This window comes from Cebus imitator, unplaced genomic scaffold (genome assembly GCF_001604975.1).
Source record: "Cebus imitator isolate Cc_AM_T3 unplaced genomic scaffold, Cebus_imitator-1.0 Scaffold128, whole genome shotgun sequence".
NCBI classification, from domain to species: Eukaryota; Metazoa; Chordata; class Mammalia; order Primates; family Cebidae; genus Cebus; species Cebus imitator.
Window position 1 is genome coordinate 1591534 of NW_016107443.1, and position 11642 is coordinate 1603175.

At 45.7% G+C, this 11642-nt stretch overlaps 1 protein-coding gene across 1 annotated transcript in view; it reads right to left on the reverse strand.

Moving 5' to 3' along the window:
* The window catches only part of PHKA2 (phosphorylase kinase regulatory subunit alpha 2), a 105086-nt gene that overhangs the window by 55593 nt on the left and 37851 nt on the right, over positions 1-11642 (reverse strand). Inside the window, exons 3-6 of the mRNA XM_037742817.1 lie at positions 10331-10378; positions 8938-9106; positions 5323-5405; positions 994-1155 (exon numbers count right to left, since the gene is read on the reverse strand). Of these exons, the coding sequence (XP_037598745.1) occupies positions 994-1155; positions 5323-5405; positions 8938-9106; positions 10331-10378 (462 nt within the window). The remainder of the gene's footprint in view (positions 1-993; positions 1156-5322; positions 5406-8937; positions 9107-10330; positions 10379-11642) is intronic.

Consider the following 11642-nt stretch of genomic DNA (forward strand, 5'->3'; position numbering starts at 1 on the left):
TTTTTGTAGAGACAGGGTCTCGCCATTTTGCTGGGGCTGGTCTTGAACTCCTGGGCTCAGGTTATCCTTCCACCTCGGCCTCCCAAAGTGCTGGGATTACAGGCATGAGCCACTGTGCCCCACCCTATTCTTATTTTCACTGGATCAGAGCTCTCCTGTACATTGCTGCTCATTACAGAAACAAGAAAGAGAAAACAGAAAAACATTTTCCAAAGTGAAGTTAGTGTTCTACCAAAAAATGAATTAACAAGTTCATAACACTGTGTGGGTGTGTGCAGTAAATTCATGAGTCTTTTCTCTCACATGTTTTAACAGTTATCTTCAAACTTCTGGCACTCCAGAAAGTTAATTCTTTTAGTAATAAGTATATTTTCAGTCTGTTTACCTCAAGAGAGCATGTTTGTTGTTGCTTTAAAAATTATAGCCCTGGAGGCTCTACCCTGTCCAAAAAATATGCTTCATCCTGGAGGAGGGAAGGAAGGAGGCACCCTATAAGTCTATGGCAAGAGAAGCAAACTGGTAACGCACAGATTAAATCTGCCCTATAGGTGTGTTTTTTTTGGCTTGAAGAGTATTTTATATGAGTTTGAATCAGAATACCTTTAGGGAAAGCTTCCCAGTGTCCCCAATACCTCCCCCACTCCCATCTTGCTGTCTGGCTAGTTTCATTCTGCATCCATTACTTGCCTGACCTTGTAGACTTTTGAACTTGTGAGCCCAACCTACAAAGTGGTGATATTCTTCAGTCCTCTCTGTGACCCAGAAAAGAAGACCGGACATTATACATGCAGCTTATTTAGCAACAGCAAGAGCTTAGACCCGTGGGTGATGGCAGCGGCTAACCAGGATGGGGCACTCTTACTTTCTGCCATGTGCAGATTTCAGCACTGGAAATCTACCCTCTTTACCTAGAATTTCAGGTGGCTGGGGTACCTGTGCCACTTGAATTTCACATACTTGCTGTCGACTTTTGAAAACATATGCTAATCAGATTAAATCCAAACTCCTGATGAAGGAAACAGAATCAAAGCAGTAAAAACGTGCAGAAGGAAGAACAAGCAGGGCAACTGTTACCTTGGCCATTCCTACGGAGCTTGCGTTCAACTCCGGGATGCCCTGATTAGTCTTATCTCCACGCTCCCACATTCCATAATCCTGGGGGAGAAAAAGGTAGGAATCAGAGGTGAGGGAGAGGTATATGAGAAGTGCTATGGGAAAAATGCTTCCTTTATGTTCCCGCAGGCACACTAAAACACAAGTGGATCTTCCTGGAGGCCCTGGAGACTCATACTGTGTTCTTCCTCAATTTCAGTTCCTGAGACCTCTGTGCAGAATTTTAGAAGAAAATACTCAAATGGGACAAAAGTGCACGCCACAACACTCTCAAATTTCTTATTTCTAGAAGGTATTCATTTGTAAGAAACTCTGGATATATGGAGAACAAAATACTTTGTCTTCTTAAAATCGAATAAAATGCTGCTTCTCTATTTAGTCAATGCCTTTGAACTTATATTAAGTTGTAAGATAGAATACAGAAACTTTAGCACATGGCTCATAACTAGTCGAAGCCAACAAAAGCATTTAAAATAATTTAGTACCTACTTTTAGCATTACCTCTTGGGGGAAAAAATGCTCAGCAAGTAACTGGAGCCAAAGTCACAACTGAGACACAGAACACGAACCTACGTGGTATTTACAAACCGATTACCAGGGATTGACTCAGAATGTTGGCACACAGAGGACTTGGTATGTGTGTACGTAACCTATCATTCATATTTTCATTTAAAAACCCACATATGGGATGCTGTTTTGAAACAATGTTATGTGCACTACTGAAAGCTGACCACCTAACATAAACAGGACTGATGCCAACAATTCAGTCTTTATTTTTTTTTAATCTCAAAAAAAGAATTTTTTTTTTTTTTTTGAGAAAGAGTCTCGCTCTGTCACCTAGGCTGGAGTGCAGTGGCGCAATCTTGGCTCACTGCAACCACCATCTCCCAGGTTCAAGCGATTCTCCTGTCTCAGCCTCCCAAGTAGCTGGGACTACAGGCGCACACCACCATGCCTGGCTAATTTTTGTATTTTTAGTAGAGATGGAGTTTCACCATATTGGTCAGACTGGTCTCAAACTCTTGGCCTCAGGTGATCCACCTGCCTCGGCTTCCCAAAGTGCTGGGATTATAGGCATGAGCCACTGTGCCCGGCCAGAACATTTTCAAAACGTGGAGACTGAGACTCAGGCATCCTAGAGCAACTTCCCCACCGAGTGTGCCTGGTGACTGAAACTGACTTCTTTCCTTGAGTACTCCTCTCATCTGCACCTTCCTGAGGCCCAACCCACCTTTCTTCCAACCCTGGTGCTGGGTGATTCATCCTCAAAAACTGCATAGATCGCTGCTTCCATCTGCTTCAGGGTCTAAAATGACGAATGGTGAATTTCCTAGTGGATCATATTCACATCTCTCTCTCTGGATGGCCATATGCCCCATGATCTGGCCTTCTTGGACACATCCACAAGCTGGGTTTATTTTCTACTCTTTTCCAAGTCAGCTTTCCCCCTAAGTCTACTCCTTTATTCTGTACCCTTTTCTTCAAGCACCCCCTAGCCCACCCAGCCACACTCAGAGCCTGTTCCTGCCTCTGGGACTGCACAAGCTATTCCTGCACCCAAACTCCCTTTCTCCTCCCTTCTGCTGATCTAGGCTCTGCTCAGCTTCCAAGGTCCAACTCAATGCCCACCCTTTCCACAGACTTCTCAAGTTCCTTCAGACCAGGCTTTGTCAATTTCAGCAGTACTGCATTTCAAGCCAGGTAATCTGCATAGTGGGGGACTAGCCTGTGCATTCTAGGATGTCTAGCAGCAGTCCTAGTCTCAGCCTACTAGACGCCAGTAACATCTACTGCCCAGATGTGACAACCAAAATGTCTCCAGACGTCGCCACATGTCCCCTGGGAGGACAAGATTGCCTCTGGTTGGGAATCACTGCTTTAGACTGGGGGTCAGCGAACTCCAGCCTTAAGACCAAATTTAGTTTGCCACCTATTTTTGCAAAGTCTATCTGGGGCACAGCCATGCTCATTTGTTTATGTGCTGTCTAAGGCTGCTTTTATGCTAGAAAGGCAGAGCCAAGTACCTAGGAAACAGACCCTAGATCCTGTAGAGCCGAAAATATTTACTCTCTGGCCCTTTACAGAAAACCTTTGCTGACCTTCTTTTAGATCACAGTGGCTTTTTTATTTTTGAGTTGGAGTCTTGCACTGTCACCTGCCCAGGCTGGGGTGCAATGACATGATCTCGGCTCACTGCAACCTCCACCTTCCAGGTTCAAGCGATTCTCCTGCCTCAGCCTCCCAAGTAGCTGGAATTACAGAGGCCCACCACCATGCCTGGCTAAGTTTTGTATTTTTAATAGAGACAGGGTTTCACTATGTTGGCCAGGCTGGTCTCAAACTCCTGACCTCGTGATCTGCCTGCCTTGACCTCCCAAAGTTCTGGAATTACAGGCATGAGCCATCACGCCTGGCCTCACAGTGGCTTTTTTTTAAAAAAACAAAAAAACAAAAACCTTTTACCCTTTTCCTCCTTCCCCGACAGCTTTGCACACTGGGGTTGTTGTGTAAAGGTCCCTCAGCCTTTGCCTTCCAAACCAGACAGAAGCTGGGAGGAAAGGGGGTTTATATACATTTATACCCAGCAAGTCTGGCCCAAGTTGGGGCTCCGCCTGGCTTGAGCCCCTTTACCTGTGGCCCAGTTGGGGTGATGCTCATGGCACCCCAGTGCCCACCAAGGTGCTAATGTTACTACCTCTTCAGCCCCAACTCAGGCCAGCACAAATGCATCCCGCAGGACATTTTAGGATCTTATTTCAAACAAGCATAATGGGAACTACCATTTAATCCAGCAATCCCACTCCTGGGTATCTACCCAGAGGAAAAGAAGTCATTATGTGAAAAAGACACTTGCACATGCATGTTCACAGCAGCCTAATTCACAACTGCAAAAACGTGGAACCAACCCAAATGCCCATCAGCCAATGAGTAGATAAAGAAACTGTTAGGTATATGATGGAATACTACTCAGCCATTGAAAGGAATGAAATAATAGCATTTGCAGCAACCGGGATGAGACTGGAGAATGTTATTCTAAGTGAAGTAAGTCAGGAATGGAAAACCAAACATCGTATGTTCTGCCTGATATGTCGGAGCTAAGCTATGAGGATGCAAAGGCATAGGAATGACACAATGGACTTTGGGGACTAGGGGAAAGGGTGGGAAAGGGGAGAGGAATAAAAGACTACAAATAGGGTGTGGTATATACTGCCCAGGTGATGGGTGCACCAAAATCTCACAAATCACCACTAAAGGACTTGAATGTAACCAAACACCACCTGTTCCCCAATTACCTATGGAAATAAAAAAATTAAAAAAAAATAAAACAAGCATAATGGGCCGGGAGCAGTGGCTCAGGCCTATAATCCCAGTACTTTGGGAGACCGAGGCAGGAGGATTACCTGAGGTCAGGCGTTTGAGACCAGCCTGGCCAACATGGCAAACCCCATTTCTACTAAAAATATAAAACTTAGCCAGGAGTGGTGGTGGGCACCTGTAATCCCAGCTAATTGGGAGGCTGAGGCAGGAGAATTGCTTGAACCTGGGAGGCGGAGGCTGCAGCGAGCTGAGATCACACCACTGTACACCAGCCAGGGTGACAGAGCAAGGCTCTGGCTCAAAATAAATAAATAGAAATAAAACAAGCATAATGGATTCAGACAGAGCACAGAGTACATTTCAAAATCATGAAACTCCCAACCCTATTCCAGGACAAAAATACGCACTTTGTGTGTGGAGGTGACACAATCTCATAGCTTTAGTCTCGCTAACCTTTTGGTCAGCTGCAAACAGTCTGGCCCTCAAAAAAACTGTATGATTTTTATTCCTTTTTTTGAGACAGAGTCTCACTCTGTCGCCCAGGCTGGAGTGCAGTGGCATGATATCGGCTCACTGCAACCTTGGCCTCCCACTTCTGCTTCAAGTGATTCTCAGCTTCCTGCCTCTGCCTCAAGTGATTCTCCTGCCTCAGCCTCCCGAGTTGCTGGGATTACAGGCTCACGTCGGCATACCTGGCTATTTTTAGTATTTTTAGTAGAGACAGAGTTTCACCATGCTGGCCAGGCTGGTCTCAAACTTCTGACGCCATGATCCGCCCGCTTTGGCCTTCCAAAGTGTTGGGATTACAGGCATGAGCCACCGCACCTGGCATGATTTTTACTCTTTTTGATGACTGGCACATCGGAAAAGGCTACCAGGGTTGATACTTACAGCGACTTTATATGCAGCTTCTATGTAAAAGACAAGATTCTGTATGAAGGCCACCTCGTCGAGGGTGAAAATGATACGTAAGCCTAGCAAAGAAAAACAATGAGGTTATGAAGTCATGTCGCAGAAAGCTGCCCATCACAAATTACAAATATCACACTAGGAAATAAACCCTTTTAACTTCATTTTCATTTTTCTTCCAAAGGCATCTCTGAAGTAAGTCATAACTATTAATGTCTAATCTCAGAAAAGGGAAGGAGGGAAGAAGGGAGGGAAGGAGGCAGGGAGGGAAAGAGGAAGGGAGGGAGGGAGGAAGGGAAGGAAGGAAGGGAGAAAGGGAGGAAGGAGGGAGGGAGGGCTCCACTTTCCTGTGTGTGCCTGAGTAGAAAGGGCTGAGAGAGGTTTGGGACCTCTGGTACAGGTTGGATTGGTGCAGAGAAGGGTCCAACAAAGCAAGGATTTTAGCCCAGAAGAACCTGAGACACTGATCTATCTCTGAGTGAGCCAAAGAGAAGGGCAAATACTTTTCCCAGTGGGAGACAGGGAAAGCAGAGTCGCCAGCTCCAGGAGCTGGCCTTTAATCCTGCGCAAAAATACAGTCAGCTACAACAAATACAGGTATTTTTAAAGCATGAATTCTGGAAGCTTCTATGGATATAATAGGAAACGGACACTTACATCAATGAGGGAAGCTTAACTAATAAGCCAGATTAGAAGTTGAATCAGAACTAAGTTTAGCTAGAAACTGAAAACAATTTGGCAATATATATGAGTTGCCTTTGAGCGATATCTAACTCTCAGAAGGAGGTAAATGAAGATGGGGTCAAGGTTGGTATTGCAACATTAGTTATAATAGCAAAATAAAAGGGGCCAGGCGCGGTGGCTCACGCCTGTAATCCCAGCACTTTAGGAGGCCGAGGCAGGCGGATCACGAGGTCAAGAGATCGAGACCATCCTGGCCAACATGGTGAAACCCTCTCTCTACTTAAAAAATACAAAAATTAGCTAGGTGTGGTGGCAGACGCCCGTTGTCCCAGCTACTTGAGAGGCTGAGGCAGGAGCATTGCTTGAACCCAGGAGGTGGAGGTTGCAGTGAGCCAAGCTCACGCCACAGCACTCCAGCCTGGCGCCTGGCGACAGAGACTCTGTCTCAATAAATAAATAAATAAATAAAAGAAAGGGGCTGGGCATGTTAGCTTACGCCTGTAATCCCAGCACTCTGGGAGGCCGAGGCGGGCGGATCACCTGAGGCTGGGAGTTTGAGACCAGCCTGACCAACATGGAAAAACCTTGTCTCTACTAAAACTACACATATATAGTGGCACATGCCTATAATCCCAGCTACTTAGAGACTGAGGCAGGAGAATTGCTTAAACCCAGGAGGTGGAGGTTGCGGTGAGCCGAGATCATGCAATTGCACTCCAGCCTGGGCAATAAGAGTGAAACTGTCTCAAGAGAAAATAAAAATAAAAATAAATAAATTAAAGAAGGACTCAAGGAATAGTTAATTATGGTATATTCATTGATAAACTCACTAAAATAATGTTTATGAAGAAGCTTGTTATATCATGGAAGAAATGCTTGTCATAATGCTATGTAATAAAAAGACTATGCTTATGTATACAATGTGACCTTAAACATGTAAAAAAAAATGCACAGAAAAAAAGACTTGGAGGAGGTGCAGCAAAATGAAAGTTGGCAGTGGAATCTTTTTCTTTATATTCTGTTACATTTTCAAAGGTATCTACAGTGAGCTCATATTAACTTTCATAGCCAAAAAGTAATTGCATAAATGTGTGATTTATTCTCACAGCCATAACAATACTGCTTACTGATTTTTGGTATTTTGAGAGTTTCACATTTGCAGTCTGCAATGAATGGGAGGCCTCAGGCACATCAGTTGACTGGACAGGTAGGTGATAAGAACTCCAAGACACAGGCGCTCAGTGCCCTAAATTGGGCAGCATCTGTGGCACATGCCATTGTGGGAGAGAGGGATCGCCTGGTGTGAGACCCTAGTCGGGGAGACAGAGGCCTGGCGTCCAGGCTGCCACAGAGGCCAGCGGCGCCAGCTTCAAGAGGAACAAGGCACGCTGCCTGCAAACTGTGAGCCTACTCACAGCACAGGTGCCACAGGCTGCTCAGCTCACCCTGGGCACACTGCCAAGTGGTGGATATGGTGTTGTTCAGATATAATTTGGAAAAGTCAGGGTGTGTCTAAAAGAGGGTGACCAGGGTAGTGAGCAGGAGAGCTGACAGGGCAGGGCTTCTGATCCTCTAAGAGCAGGTGGGGGATGGTCTCCAGACAGCTAAGTGTCAAAGTTAGACCTGACCTATGTGGCTCTAGGAACTAGCAGAGAGTGACAGTAAGGAGGCTGTGTGCCCAACAGAGGGAAGCTGAGACAGCCAGCTCCATGGCCTTCACCCTGCTGGGGCCCAGGCAGAGGTTGACTGTCCTCTCTGCAGGTTACAGACAGGGTCCTTGCACTCCCTGCCCTATCACAGAGGAGAATGCACAGAATATGGAGAAGCATGCTTTTCTTTTTTTTGAGACAGAGTCTCACTCTGTCACCAGGCACCAGGCTTGAGTGCAGAGGTGCTATCTCGGCTCACTGCAACCTCTGCCTCCCGTTCAAGCAATTCTCCTGCCTCAGCCTCTCAAGTAGCTGGGACTACAGGCGCATGCCACCATACCCAGCTAACTTTTTTTGTATTTTTAGTAGAGACAAGGTTTCACCATGTTGACCAGGACGGTCTCAATCTCTTGACCTCGTGATCCGCCCGCCTTGGCCTCCCAAAGTACTGGGATTACAGGCAGCATGCTTTTCTTTTGTGTAAACTGCTGATTTAAAATACTGATTGCTATGGTCTGAATGGGTCCCCTCCAAAACTGAGGTGCGGCCAATGTGATGATATTAAGAGGTGGGCCATTAAGAGATCAGGCCCTGAGGACTCTTCCCATCATGTGTGGGATGAAGGGATTTTCTTTCTTTTTTTTTCAGACAGAGTTTCGCGTTTCGTTTTTGTTGCCCAGGCTGGAGTGCAATGGCACGATCTTGGCTCACGGCAACCTCTGCCTCCCAGGTTCAAATGATTCTCCTGCCTCAGCCTCCTGAATAGTTGGGATTACAGGCATGCGCCACCACAACTGACTAATTTTTGTATTTTTAGTAGAGATGGGGCTTCTCTATGTTGGTCAGGCTGGTCTCGAACTCCCGACCTCAGGTGATCCACCTGCCTCAGCTTCCCAAAGTGCTGGGATTACAGGCATGAGCCGCTGTGCCCAGCTATAGGCTCTTTCAAAACAGGCTTCATGGAGCCTTTGGCTCTCTTGCCTTTCTGGCTTCCCCCAGGTGAGGGCACAGCGATCCTCCTCTTTGGAGGATGGAGCCTCTACCAGACAACTGAGCCTGGTGGTGCCTTGGTCATGGACTTCCCAGCCTCCAGAGCTGTGAGAAAACACATTTTGGTTCTGTAAAACTGGCCTTGTCTGAGGTATTTTATTAAAGCAGTGAAGCAGCACAAACGGCCTAAGACCCTGACCGCTGCCTGCCCTCCTCCCACCCCTTTTCTGGATTGCCACTCCCTATACAATGGGCTCCAGCGACCCCGGCTCACCTGAGGCAGTCATCTGGGCCAGGAACAGGAGGAAGAGAGAGGTGGCATCCACCTGGAGGTGGCCCCACTGGTCATCGCCCACCACTGTGCCACAGGTGGCGGTGTTATACTTGGCATGCAGGCTGTCCTTGGTGCTCTGAGTGTGTTTGAACTTCTCCACTTTGGCCACCTAAGGGAAAGGCAAGCCCACTCTGCAGTTACCGGGGTTCATGGCTGGCAGAGGTCATGGCCAAGGCCAGCTACCTGGATCTAGAGCTCATATCTACCGCTTCTGGGAGGGAAGTCAGCTGCTAGGGGGCACCGCACAGAGGGGCTGTGCTGGTGATTCTTCTCGCCCACTCGCCTGAAATGTACCAGCCTGGGGAGAATCTCATCTGCAGGAGTGATGGGTCATGCCAAAGGGTGTCCTTGTCTACGTATCCCCAGCTGTGACACACGGTAGATACTCAAGGAGAGATGGAGGGAAGGTAAAAGAGAGAAAAAGAGGGGAGAAAAGGGACCTGTTTAAATTTCAACTTCTTGTTTCTTAATGTTGAAAGGTAAAGAGCTACTATGTTTTTGCTCATGCTGACTAAGGGTGGGGACTGTGTCATCTTCATCTTTGAATTTGTGGAGATCCTAGCATAATGTTCCATATACGGTACCTGCTCAATGAACTGTTTTATTTACCTCTCACTGAAAATACCACTAAACAATAATATCAAGTTTTCAAAACTCAAGCATTTCATCTCAATGAAAATATACCTTTTATAAACATGATGGAATAAACAATACTGTATGGCTTTCTAGAAGCGCCTTTAAAAAAAGTTATCTTCCCCATTTTAAAAAAAAGCATGTTCTCCTTTTACTCATGTAACTCTCCAAAAGAGATTCTCAGAAACTGTCCTTTGAGACTGTGGTTCAATAGCAAAGTTACTGGAAATAATTTTAGAAAGAGAAAGTAGCTGGGCATGGTAGCTCATGCCTGTAATCCCAGCATTTTGGGAGGCCAGGAGGCGGGGGAATCACTTGCATCCAGGTGTTTAAGACCAGCCTGGGCAACATAGTGAGGTGTCGTATCTACAAAAAATAAAAAATAAAAATTAGCCAGGTGTGGTGGTACACACCTGTAGTCCCAGCTACTTAGGAGGCTGAGGTGGAAGAACCACTTGGGCTTAGGAGTTTGAGGTTGCAGTGAGCCGTGATCACACCACTGTACTCAGCCTGGGTGACAGTGTGAGACCCAGTCACAAAAAAAAAAAAAAAAAGAAAAAGAGAGGAAAAGTAAGCTAAACATTTTAAATTTCTCTTCCTCTTGAGAAGAAAAGTAAAAGACATCTTAAGCATGTTAACTGTCACTATTACAATGACATGGAATGCCCATTTGGCAAGGATGTGTGTGCGTTCTACCTACCTGTCTCATCATGCACTGGAGAAGACCTCGCATCAGCTTCACCACATTCTGTGGAGATAAAGCAGAATCAGGAACAAGGCCCAGGGCCCTTGCTGCAGGAAAACCACCTCCTGACCACCGTGGCTGGCAAGCCAGGGCTGCCCAGCAATTCCCCTGGAAAGGCCAATCCTGAACCTACGTGAGTGTTCTGATGGTTCATGTTCTCCCCACTCCATCACAAAGAAAGAAAAATCTGGACAAAGTGACTTACCTCACATAAAGGGGCCAGATCACATATTACCTGCCAGCTCTGAAATTCAGTGACTCCTCGCTGATACCTTAGCAACACAATTTTTGTAAGGCTAGTACTCTGGTGCTTTATGTCACATTTTTTGGTAATGTTTTTTTGTTACACTGAGTCCACCACGCCTGCCCAAAAGTACCGTTTGCCCAAATGGCCATTTGTGAAACCATCACTGAATTACTGAGTAAAGCTCTAACAAAATGCAAGTGACAGCCAAGGTTTCTGAATAATCTGATTTACTGTAACCAATTACAAGTCTTATTCTCGTTATAAATAACAATAATAATGCTATGTTAATGAATGAGACACCATGCCAGATGATCCACTGACTGTGAGACCATCAAAGAAAAATCCCAAGAGCTCTCATGCCAAGAGAATGATTTTTATATTTCAGTGCTCCCTACTTCAATGCTACCCCTCAAAACACTTTTTGATAGGTGTCTTGGTTCTAGATTTTGGGCAACAATAAAAGGACTTCATTGCTGCAGGAAAACCACCTTCTCGTGGTGAATAATATAGGCTCCCAAACTGGATACACCAATTTGGTTCAAAATTAAAGGGTGACCATAAATTAATAAGATTGCTTTCCTGGAATGGCTCAAATTAGAAAGGTATTTTTAAGGGAAGTTTCAAAAATATTTTATGCAGCAGCAATGTTTGGATAAATATCCTTTCAATGTGACTACTCTGAAGAATACATGCTTTGGAATGTGAAGCTGTGGTGAGGTGACTTGTAAAAACATATCAGTTTATGATGACACCTCATGTATAAATATGCATAAAATGGATAAAGCACATATGGGAGAAATGTAACTAATTACGCAAATTGACACTTTGGGGTTAGAAATGTGGATTCGGCCAAGCACAGTGGCTCATGCCTGTAATTCCGGCATTTTGGGAGGCTGAGGTGGGCCAATCACTGGAGGCCAGGAGTTTGAGACCAGCCTGGCTAATGTGGTAAAACCCTGTCTCTACTAAAAATACAAAATAAGCTGGGCATGGTGGCAGGTGCCTGTAATCCCAGCTACT